The 11938-nt window shown below is 56.6% G+C and overlaps 3 protein-coding genes and 1 pseudogene across 5 annotated transcripts in view; 2 read left to right on the top strand and 2 right to left on the bottom strand.

Moving 5' to 3' along the window:
• Positions 1-11938, bottom strand: part of LOC119849428 (zinc finger protein OZF-like) — a 776365-nt gene that overhangs the window by 450167 nt on the left and 314260 nt on the right. The gene's annotated exons all lie outside the window — the stretch shown is intronic.
• Positions 1-11938, top strand: part of LOC119849371 — a 1398949-nt pseudogene that overhangs the window by 1103848 nt on the left and 283163 nt on the right.
• The window catches only part of LOC119849376 (zinc finger protein 420-like), a 3142523-nt gene that overhangs the window by 3052659 nt on the left and 77926 nt on the right, over positions 1-11938 (bottom strand). The window contains exons 4-10 of the mRNA XM_043503786.1: positions 7394-7480; positions 6638-6859; positions 5456-5478; positions 3981-4096; positions 3648-3680; positions 837-919; positions 36-56 (exon numbers count right to left, since the gene is read on the bottom strand). Of these exons, the coding sequence (XP_043359721.1) occupies positions 36-56; positions 837-919; positions 3648-3680; positions 3981-4096; positions 5456-5478; positions 6638-6859; positions 7394-7480 (585 nt within the window). The remainder of the gene's footprint in view (positions 1-35; positions 57-836; positions 920-3647; positions 3681-3980; positions 4097-5455; positions 5479-6637; positions 6860-7393; positions 7481-11938) is intronic.
• LOC119849401 (zinc finger protein 883-like) overlaps positions 1-11938 on the top strand; it is a 273312-nt gene that overhangs the window by 247550 nt on the left and 13824 nt on the right. The gene's annotated exons all lie outside the window — the stretch shown is intronic.

Genomic DNA, 11938 nt, shown 5'->3' with positions numbered 1-11938 from the left:
AGAGCCCACTCTTCCCTGGTGAAATACACAGCCACCTCCTCGAAGGTCACCGGCCCCTGAAAGAACAAGGATCTCCCACTCAGTACCTGCTGCCCCACTCACAGCCCCACTATTCATGAGTAGCAGGGCCAATCAAATGGATACAGAGTCAGCAGAGCCCCACCCACAACCCACTCAGAGCACCCAGGAAGCACAAAGATAGAGCGAGCCCGTCATCCTTCCCAGCAGATAGAGGGAGCAAAGTCTTCACTTTCATCAGACACAAACTTACCAGAGGCTGATACAAGAGATGGAGCCCCAAGCAGGGTCCAGGGAGGTTCCCGGATAGGAAGCCCTTCACCCTCCCCATTTCCAGCAACTGGATGTCAGGGGTTGGGGCATCTTCCTAAGTCCCTCTGCTGGGTGTCCCCTTCATATGTCATAACAACCTCTGGTTAGCGGGTTCACCCTCGAGCACTGAGAGTCTGGGAAGTTTTCCCAGCCCAGGCCGGTTTGTTTCCTCTTCCACAAATAGGGGAATTTCCACATCCAACCCCCATGGCTCTATTCCTAGAATCAAGACCCCAGATTTATAAAGTCCCAGCAGGTTCATCACACCTTGCCCCCCTCCCTTTCTCCACCCTGTGCACTTCCTGCACCCTCCCACCCTTAGATCAAACTCCCACTTCCTGTGTATTCACTAAAAGAAAAGGAGTACTTGTGGCACCTTAGAGACTAACAAATTTATTTGAGCATAAGCTTTTCTTTTTGCGAATACAGACTAACATGGCTGCTACTCTGAAATCTGTGTATTCACTGTCCCTCTGGCTCCTGCAGGAACCCCCCAGCATCCCTACCTGAGCCAGCTCTGCCATGCCCATTTCCCTTTGCCGGGCAGGCTGCGAGAATCTGGAGTGACTCAGGGATGTTATTCTGCAGCCTGTCAGGGGGAGAAGGGTTATTGGGGGGGATTTCAGAACAGACTTTAGGTCATTTCACGTCACGAGTCTCACTGGCTCTTTCTCTGCAGAGACGTTATAGACTCTCAGAGTGGGAAAGCACTCTGTCACTGCAGCGCAGACCCATCCCCTCCCACCAGGACTAAACCCACTGAGACCCTTTAAACCTGACATGGTTCCAAAGGACGGCACATTCCCCCAGCAGAGGGGGAACTACGCAGAGCTAGGGACCAGGCAAAAACCTGTCCAGTGCTGAGACAGGAACTGGATCTGAGCAGGTTTCAGACTCCGTGGCCTCTTTCCCCACTTATTCCTCCTTGGTTTTTCTTTCCCCTCCTGGCTCAGAGACTTGGTTATTGTCTATTCCTGGAGGCCTTCCCTATCCTGCAAGCACTAATGCCATCTCGGCTTGACACTCTGCCTCATCGCCATCGCTACTAAACACTGGTGGGGTGTCAGTCTCTCTGGTGCGATACAGACACAGCAGTGAAAGAGTTACTGCGCACAGCTTCAGGCTGCCTAATATCCAAGCCCCTTTGTTTTCTGTTTAAACCGATTTTTCCGGAAAAATAAAGAATTATTCAGTTTTTTCTGATTGTCACCCTACTTCTGTATCATTCAAATACACAAAAAATAACTTGTTTTGCTAGGAAAATACAATCCATTACATGAGATAGATGCATTACGAGAATACATTAGTCTACGTGTAAACACAAAGCTGCCAGTTGAAGAAAAGCTCTGTATTAGTTTAGAAGATACACACAACAAACGAACAGGCACGCATGCAAGCACTGAAGTGTGCACGCATCTGAACGTACTGATGAATCTGTGCGCCCATCACGTACACGTTTCAAGCTGTTAGCAGATAATGGTTTAAAGATCACACACTAAAATGGGAAGACAACGAAAATCTGTCTCAAAATACGTTTCAGAACACAAGGAAGTATTCAAAAGTTTTAAAAAAAAAAAAAAACCAAACCCAGGAGAAAAGGATGAAGCCGAGTGTATGCGCTGCAAATGGTGTGGTGCAGTTATTAAATGTCAATATTTATAGGCTAATAGTTGTAAGTCTGCACAGTAACCTGTTCACTCAAATGAAAAGTTTTATTTGGGGATTAGATTGTTTTCTTAAACTCAAAGGTAGCGTTATGTTTTGAGTTCTGTTTTATTTCTGCAGCAAACCACATTGATGAACGGAATTCAAAGCATTCATCTACTGAATGCTCCCTCCCCCCCATATCAAAATAAATCCCGATATTTACCCAGGAAAATTAATCATTTTTTGCACTGATTCTCTCCTGTTCTCGTTGTTGGGGTAATAAACGCTGATCAATTCCCCAGAAAAATTAAATCAAATACAAACTGAAAACAAAGGGCCCTACTAATACCACAGCTGGGATTCTGAATGATTAAGAATGTGGCTTACATTGAAATCAATATTTCCCAGTGTTGGGCCATATCTGCTCCAGCTGCTAGCTGCTCAATTCAGACTTCCTTCATATAAAAATTAACACTCTTCCCATTCATAGCCAATAGGGATACAAAATCATGAAGGATCCTGTGCAACGTTTCTCAGCTGGTGGGTTGCAACACCCAGAGGTTCATGACAAGCAGTCAGCTGGTACATGAGATACTGACAGATTTACTATGATCTTAAGCAAAGAAAAATCTCACTCCCCCACTTCCTGCACTTTTAGCCCTCAAGGACAACTATTTTCTGGCAGCCTCTTGAAGCGCACACATGCAAGTTGTATAGGATCAGGCTTGACATGTGTTTTATTCTCACATCATTGTAAATGTCAGGAGATCCCGGGGGGGAGGAAGAGAAAGGGATTTCAAATAAGGGGTCACCAAAGTGTGAGAAATGCCAACATGCACTACAACAGCTCCATCTTTGTTCCAAACGAACATTCAAAGCCAGTCTGTATGCAGTAAACCAGCCTGTGATACTAGTGGCAAGACTGTTGGTCAGAGGGAGTGCAGGGGGACCTGGGACCGCTCCACCAGGTCCCAGCCCAGGGCCCTATGTAGTTAAACCCCTAAACAGGGGAGATGGGTGTCCCTCCCAGCAGAGGGAGTCAAGATCGGTTTTCCTGGGCTACTTCCTACTAAAGTCTCCATTGGCTGGCATGTCACTGATCTGGCCCTTCAGCAGGCAAACCGAGCTCCTGCCTCCTCAACTGAGCCAGGCTCCCTTCTTTTCTCCCCCTCTCCAGGCCTGGCATTGGCTGCCGGGATAGCGGGACGGGGCTGGCTGAACCCACAGGTTTTCTTTCACCCCCGCTGTGCCAAGTGGCAGTTTCTCTGCTCCTTCACACAGCACCATGGCTCAGATAGAGTCAGTCCGTACAGGGTACAGCTGGGCTCCACCCCTCCTCATGCCCGAGAGTCTGCTGCCCACATCTGACCATTTTCAGTCACTCATGGAAGCTTTCAGACTCCTCAGGGTCTGGATATTTTGTCCTTGTCCCATTTCACAACATTCAGGTTGTTGTTCCTTTCCCCAAAGAGAAACACACCCCTGAGATCTAGATTCACTCTGAATCCCCATCAGATTTCACAGCAGGAGTGACTCAGTGTCGGGGCTCACCCTGCTTTGCATTGTGCAGCTGGAAGCTGTGGAACATCGGGACTGGAGGCCGTGATGCCATGTCCCTAACCTGTTTATTGGTCTGAAATGTCCCCTTGGCCCATCAGAGAGACACGTACCTGTGTCGCTCCCCAGCTCCAGTCGCAGCATCTCTAGGGGAAGGAGAGGATGGGAGAGGTGAGAATTCAGGCCCTCGCATTCCTGGGGAGGTTCCCATTGGTTATTAATGGAACCGCTGTTAACTATGAGATTGTGACACAGACTGAGACCGACAATGCAGCCGCTGCAGATAGAGCCAGCCCCACAGGGCTACTCCCATGGGGAAGGGCGACTCAGAGCTGGGGCTGTGAGACGGAGGGTGGGGTCAGTGACATCACTAGAGGCCCCGACTCCTCCCCAGGATGGGGGGTCTCTCTAACCAGAGGAGACACCACCCCCAGACTCCAATTCACCTTTGAATCCCAGCAGCACCTCCTGCAGGATGGCACTTTTCAGAGAGAAATCGCTGAGTCTCTTCTTCAGCTCCCCATACCCTGGCTCCGGCTTTCGAAATCTCCCATCCTCCCTGCTAGGGAAAGGAGGAGGGGTGAGAAGTGGGCCCAGTCCCTGAGCCCAGCAACCCTTAAATTCCAGCAAACCTAGATCTGAGCTTTGTAGCCTGAGATAGTCACAGTCATGGTGAGTCACCCGCCCTCAGCCCTGGGCTCGCCATGAGCCAGAGAGATGGGACACTGGGAAACATTAGGGCAAGGAACCGAGACAGGTTCAGGAGCTTTCTCTGGGACGCTCTGGTTCTGTGGGAAGCAGAGCCACCTCCCACACTGGGATATTCCAGCAACAAGAAGCACCAGCACTGGGATTAAGTGGAAAGACAGGAGACACAGACCAAAGAGTGGGTGTCCCACATGCTCAATGTGGACACAAACAGAGCCCAGATCTTCAGCAGGGAATGAACGTGGGCCCTTGAACACCAAAAGCTCTGAGCCCTTTAGCTAAACCAGTAACCCTGGGTTGTCAAATTCATTTGGTATAGAGGGCCATATTGCACTGTCCGTTATGGTCAGTGGCCCAAGGGCATCAATTTAGGACTCCGTACCCCACCTCCATTCACAGCAGGACACCCCCTGCTCTCAGTGGGACCTGCATGCACAAAGAACGAGCAGAGACTCTGCCCTTTGTATAGGAAATACAATTTTAGTTACTGTTATTTATTAAGTCCTTTACTGTCACAATCTATCACTGCGCAGAGAAATACCCCCCTCCCACACACCGCCTTATGGCCCCTGCTATTTCTACCTTTTCTCTCCCTTCCTTTCCTATCCTCCTTTCTCTATTTATCTCTTACTTCCCTGTCCTTGTGTGTCGCCTCTGTTTTTATTTCCCTACAGCAACCCCCTATACCACCCTTCAAAGGCTTCACTTGAGTAGGTGGAAGTGGGAGTGATCAGCCATGGAATATTGAATGTTGATATTTAAGTGTCATTTCAGCTGACACTCCAAAGAGATGAACAGAAGACGAGGGAATTCACACCTCCCGGAGCCGCTGTTCCAGGCTGTTTGCACAATCCAAAAGGCAACCCTGTCTCTGTGTCCATTTGGGAGGGTATCTTTGTAACCAGGAGGGCTACAAAAGTACTTTTAAAACAATGCAAACTCATTCTGCACATTGTGAATACGTGATACGGCCACATAAATACACCAGACAGGCTGGGTCTGGCCCAGGGGCCATATGTCTGACAGCCCTGGTGTGACCTCATTAGCTGACAGAGAATAACAGACTCTGCTCCTTGCTGAGGCAGTTGCTAGGGGAGAGAGAATCACAGGCACCAAGCCGCCATGTCACACTGCGGGTGGGGGTAGTGCCATATTCAGTGCAGTAACCGGACCTAACAGACCATGAAGGGGTGAGACAGAGCCCAGGACTTACCTTCCCCGGGTGTTCTCAGCACCCTAGAGAGGGAGAGAAAGGAGAGGCAGTCAGAGGACTTGTGCCAGGCTGGGGAAGCCTCCTGCTCTACAGGGGAATCACCGGGAGCCTCTGGTATTTAGGGAATTTCAGACACTCATGTGCCATTTCCTGCTCCCTACCAGCAGGGACAGTTGCCCTCAGCAGCCACAGAAATCCCTGCTAGGAGGTGGCCACGGGGCAAGTTTCTCCCCAGAAGAAAACGTTTCTCTGTCTAGAGAGTCAAATTGCCCCAGTGCTGAGAGCCCCACAAACCCCCTGGTGTGAGTGGGGCCTTAGGCTGGCTCGGGACCTCTGCATGGGGGAGGAGATTTCACCCGCCAAGTGCAAATGCAGACAGACATTTACAGGAGAGGAGAGAAAAATCTTGGAGCTGCAGCACCCAAACTCCCAGGTCCCATCCCTGGTGCTGCTACAGATTTACTATGTGATTTGGCCAGGGCTCTGCCCCTCCCTCTGCCTCGCTTTCCCCATTTATCCCACAGGGATAATGCCCCCGACCCAGTTTTGTACAGTGCTTAGAGGTCTAGAGTGGAGAAGTGCCTCTATAGCAGTGGTTCTCAGCTTATTACACGTGTTAACTGGGCCACAGGGGCTGAGTGGCAGGGCGGCAGCTGCTACCTGGACCCCGATGCTGGACCCCCGCTGCGTGGGGCCATCCAGCTGCCCAGCCCGGACTCCTACCACGTGGCTGCCCCAGACCCTGGGGGACCTGCCGGCAGCCCCAACCCCAGACCCTCACCATGGGTGGTGGGCCAGCTGCCTGACCTGGAACCCTGTTGCAGGGCTGCCTGGCACCTCCAGATCCTGCCACGCACAGCAGGCCGTCTGCCCCAGACCCGGAACTTGAGGGGCAGGCTGGTTGCCCTGTAGCTAGTGGGGCCGGCCAGCTGCCCCAGACCTCTGACCCCATGGGGCCATCCCTGACCCCAGACTCCTGCCATGTGCTCAGTGGGGGGGCAGCCCGGACTCCTCCGCACCAGGCAAACGGGAACCTGGCAGGACCCAGCCCACGGGCTACCCTTTAGCCCACAGCTGAACAGGGCTGCAGCGATGCTAATTGAGCGGCGTGCGGCCCACAGGCTGAGAACCGCTGGCCTATAGGAACGGTGCATATGATCATTTGAAATGACACAGCCTGACCTGCAGGGACTGGCTCAGCGGCTGCTGCCCCTTCTCTCCTCCCCACTCACTGAGCGGGGAAATCTCCCAGGACAGTCTGCAGACGTCCTCATCTCTTCTCTGGACAACGGCTCTCTCTAGCTCTTCCAGCCAGGACAGCAGCCGCTGCTCCTGCTCCTCCAGAAACCCTCGCAGCTCCTGCCACTGCCAGACGATCTTCTGCCTCTCGGCGTCTGTTTGTTTCTGCAAAAGGGAGAGAGCGGCTCGGTAACAGGGGAGAACCATAAATGCACCTCTCGGCAGGTGGGGAAGTTATTTACCAGAGCACAGGACCTCTTGCGCTGGGGGATGGGACATATATTTAGGCCAGGAAGGGAGGAGGGCTCAGGGCCAGGGTGAGCAGTACATCACCAACAGGAGGGCCTGTTCCCCCCCAAAACGTCATCAACTTGCACTGAGCCAAACTCTCCATCTCTTCAACCCACATTTCATCTCCTTCCTCCCCATTCCCCCCCCCCCCCCCGCCAGGTGCTAGAAAGGCTCCCCGGTCACTGTGACATGCACACAGCCCGTGGGCAGGGGCTCTGGGCTCACACAGACTGATCCTCTCCTGCCCAGCAGCCTCCTGCACCCTAAGGGCATCGTGTCACCCCCATGTCGGACCCTGCCCTCTCCCTGGGCTGCAGTGGGGACGGTTCCCTGGCTGAGGCTGGCCCTTGCATTCACCGTCACTCAGGGCACCGGGATCCCAGGCAAACCCGGGCCCTGGGCACCTACCAGCAGCTCCTCGCTTTGCTGCTGCTCCTCATCTTTGGAGGCTTCCCTCTCTTTTCCCAGAGGGGCCCGATGCTCTCGTGGGGGCTCCTGGAAGAAGTGGGGGAGGGGGTTAGAAACAGCCTCGCAACAGCCAGATTTCAGGGCGCATCGTGCCCTGCAGATGCCCGAGGAGAGTCCCTGGGACGCACTGGGATTTTTCCCCCCCCAGGCCTCGTTCAGCCTCAGCCAAGCTCTGAGGGGCTGGTGAAATGGGGACCAGGGTTCCCAGGGAAAACACAGGACGCCTTGGCGAGGTGACGGGGTGCAGCCCAACCCCCCAGCTCCCAATGTCCTCTGCGCCCACCCACCTCCCAAGCAACCAACTTGCGGCATTGCCCCCAACTCCCCCTCTCGAACCCTCCCCACCCACAGCCCAGTGCCGGATCTGAACACAGACCTCTCCACCCCCCACAAGCCCTAATCCCAGCTCTGCCACCCCTCCCCCACAATGACACCTCCCCCCATCCCAGCTCCAAACAACCCCAAGCCCCAGCTGCTCCACGATCCCCAGCACCAGCTGTTCCCCCCACCCAGCCCGGCTCTGACCCCCCGAAACATCCCCCTCAGCTGCCCCCATCCCCTCGCTCCCGGTCCCGGTCCCGGGCTCCTCCTGCAGCTCCCGGGCAGCCCCTCTCCGGGCGGGGGCGAGCCGGGCCCGGGCCCTCCCCGCAGGAGCGTGTCGGCCCCACGCGTGTCTCCGCCGCCCGCCCGGGCCCTGCCCGCTCCGCGCTGCCCCCGGCCCCACCGCGCTGCCCCGCGGGCTGCAGGGCTGGAGCAGCCTCCGCGCTGCGCTCCCGGCCCCGGCCCCGGCCCCGGCCATGGCCCCGCTGCAGACACGCACAAAGGGCTGCTCCGTTTGCAGGACGCAGGCCGGGGCGGGAGCGGCGGGGGCCGGGAGAACAAAGCCCAGGGCCCGGGGGCGGGGCAGCTCCAGGGGGCGGGGCTCGGGCACGGCCCGGGGGCGGGGCAGCTCCAGGGGGCGGGGCTCGGGCACAGCCCGGCGGCGGGGCAGCTCCAGGGGGCGGGGCTCGGGCACAGCCCAGAGGCGGGGCAGCTCCAGGGGGCTGGGCAGCTCCAGGGGACGGGGCTCGGGCACAGCCCGGGGGCGGGGCAGCTCCAGGGGGCGGGGCTCGGGCACGGCCCGGGGGCGGGGCAGCTCCAGGGGGCGGGGCTCGGGCACAGCCCGGCGGCGGGGCAGCTCCAGGGGGCGGGGCTCCGGCACGGCCCGGGGGCGGGGCAGCTCCAGGGGGCGGGGCTCGGGCACAGCCCGGGGGCGGGGCAGCTCCAGGGGGCAGGGCTCGGGCACGGCCCGGGGGTGGGGCAGCTCCAGGGGGCGGGGCTCGGGCACAGCCCGGGGGCGGGGCAGCTCCAGGGGGCGGGGCTCGGGCACGGCCCGGGGGCGGGGCAGCTCCAGGGGGCGGGGCTCGGGCACAGCCCGGGGGCGGGGCAGCTCCAGGGGGCGGGGCTCGGGCACAGCCTGAGGGCGGGGCAGCTCCAGGGGGCGGGGCTCGGGCACAGCCCGGGGGCGGGGCAGCTCCAGGGGGCGGGGCTCGGGCACGGCCCGGGGGCGGGGCAGCTCCAGGGGGCGGGGCTCGGGCACAGCCCGGGGGTGGGGCAGCTCCAGGGGGCGGGGCTCGGGCACGGCCCGGGGGCGGGGCAGCTCCAGGGGGCGGGGCTCGGGCACAGCCCGGGGGCGGGGCAGCTCCAGGGGGCGGGGCTCGGGCACAGCCCGGCGGCGGGGCAGCTCCAGGGGGCTGGGCAGCTCCAGGGGGCGGGGCTCGGGCACGGCCCGGGGGCGGGGCAGCTCCAGGGGGCGGGGCTCGGGCACAGCCTGGGGGCGGGGCAGCTCTAGGGGGCGGGGCTCGGGCACGGCCCGGGAGCGGGGCAGCTCCAGGGGGCGGGGCTCGGGCACGGCCCGGGGGCGGGGCAGCCGCAGGGGGCGGGGCTTGGGCACAGCCTGGGGGCGGGGCAGCTCTAGGGGGCGGGGCTCGGGCACGGCCCGGGGGCGGGGCAGCTCCAGGGGGCGGGGCTCGGGCACGGTCCGGGGGCGGGGCAGCCCCAGGGGGCGGGGCTCGGGTACAGACCAGACGCTGCGGCGGCCTCCGCGTGAGCCAGGAGCCCGGGCTGAGCAGCTGCTGCGCCCCTCCGGGGGTCTGTGCTGGGGCGGCCCCGTCATTAACCCCTCCGTGCCCGGCCCGGGGGGGAGCTTTCTGCAGCTGGGACCGGCCCCCTGGGCAGCCTCGGGCTCTGCCCGCCCCAGCCCCCGCGCCGGAGCCCCCGGTGAGTGAGAGACCCTGGGGCGGGGGGCAGGAAAGTGACTCTGCCCCTGGGGTCCGGCGGCGGCGGGGCGGGTTTGGGACGGGAGAAGCCGGAGTTGCAGGGACTGGGAAGTTCAGTGGGACGGGGGGGGAGGGGTAGTTGAACAGTCTCTGTCCAGCCAAGAAATTCCTGGGGGGAGGCGAGTTAATTGGATCCTTTCCCTGTTTGTGCCACTTCCTCCCACGCACGGATACAAATACTTCTCTCAAGTTTTTCCCCTTTTCTCTCTCAGTATCACACGTGTCTATAAAATCTGGGGCGATTCCCCCTTTTCCCCCCAAATGATCCGCTCTCTCGTCTCTCCTGATTTCCCCCTGTTCTCGCCATAATTCTCAAACGTCAATTGAAAATCTCCCACGTGGGGGGCTTCCCCACCCATTTTATCCACAGCGATTTGTCCTTGTTTAGGTGGGAAATTGTTCCCCCAAAACGTGGCTGCCCCTGGAGTGGGGATGGGAGGAGATGCCCATTCTCTGCCGGGGCGGGGAAGGGAGGAGCAAGTGTCCCCCATGGGACTGCCCAGACCCCGGTTTCCCAATCCCAGTTGCTGCCCCTGAACTACCAACACAGTTGCCCCCAGCCCTCAGTTGCCAGTCACCTGCCCATCGCCCATTGCTGCCCCCTTTCCTCATCCAGGGAGCCCTCCAGCTCCCCCTCCCTTGCCCTCTTCAATCAGCTCCTCAAAGGGCTCCCTGTTGCCCATGTGAATGGTGGCAGTCGGGGGGAACCATCACTTTTTGTTTATGTATTGGACAATCATATAAAATCCAGTCAAGCAATCCCCTCAGATATTATTATAATATATAATAATAATTTGTTAGTCTCTAAGGTGCCACAAGTACTCCTTTTCTAATAGCAATATAAAATCCCCTCAGATCTTGGTGTTTTTCTCTCTTGTTATCAAATGTGTAGTTTGTGACACGTTTCCCCTGCAAATCTCAAAGATTGATATAAAATACCCTAAACCAGGGGTCGGCCACCCTTGAGAAAAGTTGTGTGCCAAGTGTTCATTTATTTACCATAATTTAAGATGTCGCATGCCAGTAATACATTTTACATTTACAAGGGCCGGCGGACGGAACCCCAGACTGGCAGCGGGGGCAGCTGTTGGGACCCCAACCGGCAGCAAAGTGCTACTAACAATCAGCTCACATGCCCCAGGTTGCCGACCCCTGCCCTAAACATTTGCCCCACTTTTCTTTAAGTTTCTATTTCTAATTGAATATGCCCTGAGATTTCCCCCGTCTCTTTAATTAAATAATAAATAAATAATCTAAATAAAATACTAAGAAAATCTCAGATTTACACCTTTTCTCAGATTCTTGAATATGGATATAAAATGTTTGTAAATGTTGCCCATTTCCTCTCTATTCATTTATCAAATATTGATGTAAAATACACTCAGATTTTACCTCATATCAACTACTGATATAAAATCCCTCTGATTTTCCACTTTCCTCTCTATAATTTGCAAAAATGGATCGAAAATCCCTCAGATTTCCAGCCTTTCTCTTTCATTTCTGAACATTGATCTCAAATCTCAGTTTTTGCCGCTTTCTATGTCATTATCAAATGTCAATTAAAAATCCTCTTGGGTTTGGGGCTGTTCTCCATGTTTCTAAATCCCAGCAACTTCTCCTTCCTTGGAGGGAACCTGTGGCCCTGAGCCATTCTCCATTCTGGAGCTTGCAGGGGGTTAAATTGCCCAGTGATCATCTTTCCCCTCTCCTTTGAGAATCATTTGTTCCCCCCTTTATCTCTGTTAAAATGTTTGCTGATGAAAGAGACCAGCCACATCTTTAATACAGGTCAAAGCCAGGGGCCTCCCCCCTGTTTGGGGGGATCAATGGTTCCCAGTTGATAACAGGAGAGTTGGCTGGACTCTTTTCTTTTTTCCAGCTGGTACGGGATGAGGAGGTTGCTCTGAGTGCAGCGTGGATCCAGAAATATCCCAACCCCATGACAAATGGTCTCAGTGAGGGGTTGCTTCTCAATGTGCTAAGATGTAGCCATGTGTGGGGTGGATGCATGGGGGCCATTATTTGCTAGTGACAGGGCATGGAAATGTCTTACCTATTTTGGCCGTCCATGCCTTCCATTCTCCTGTTAAAGAAGCATCCCCCAGGGCTCCCTCTGCCTGTGTGACTGGCCAGCAAGAGGTGGTGATAACTTTCTATGCACTTATCC

This window comes from Dermochelys coriacea, chromosome 28 (genome assembly GCF_009764565.3).
Source record: "Dermochelys coriacea isolate rDerCor1 chromosome 28, rDerCor1.pri.v4, whole genome shotgun sequence".
In the NCBI taxonomy this organism is placed as follows: Eukaryota; Metazoa; Chordata; order Testudines; family Dermochelyidae; genus Dermochelys; species Dermochelys coriacea.
Note: the sequence above shows the minus strand (reverse complement) of the source record. Positions and strands in the feature narration are given on the sequence as shown.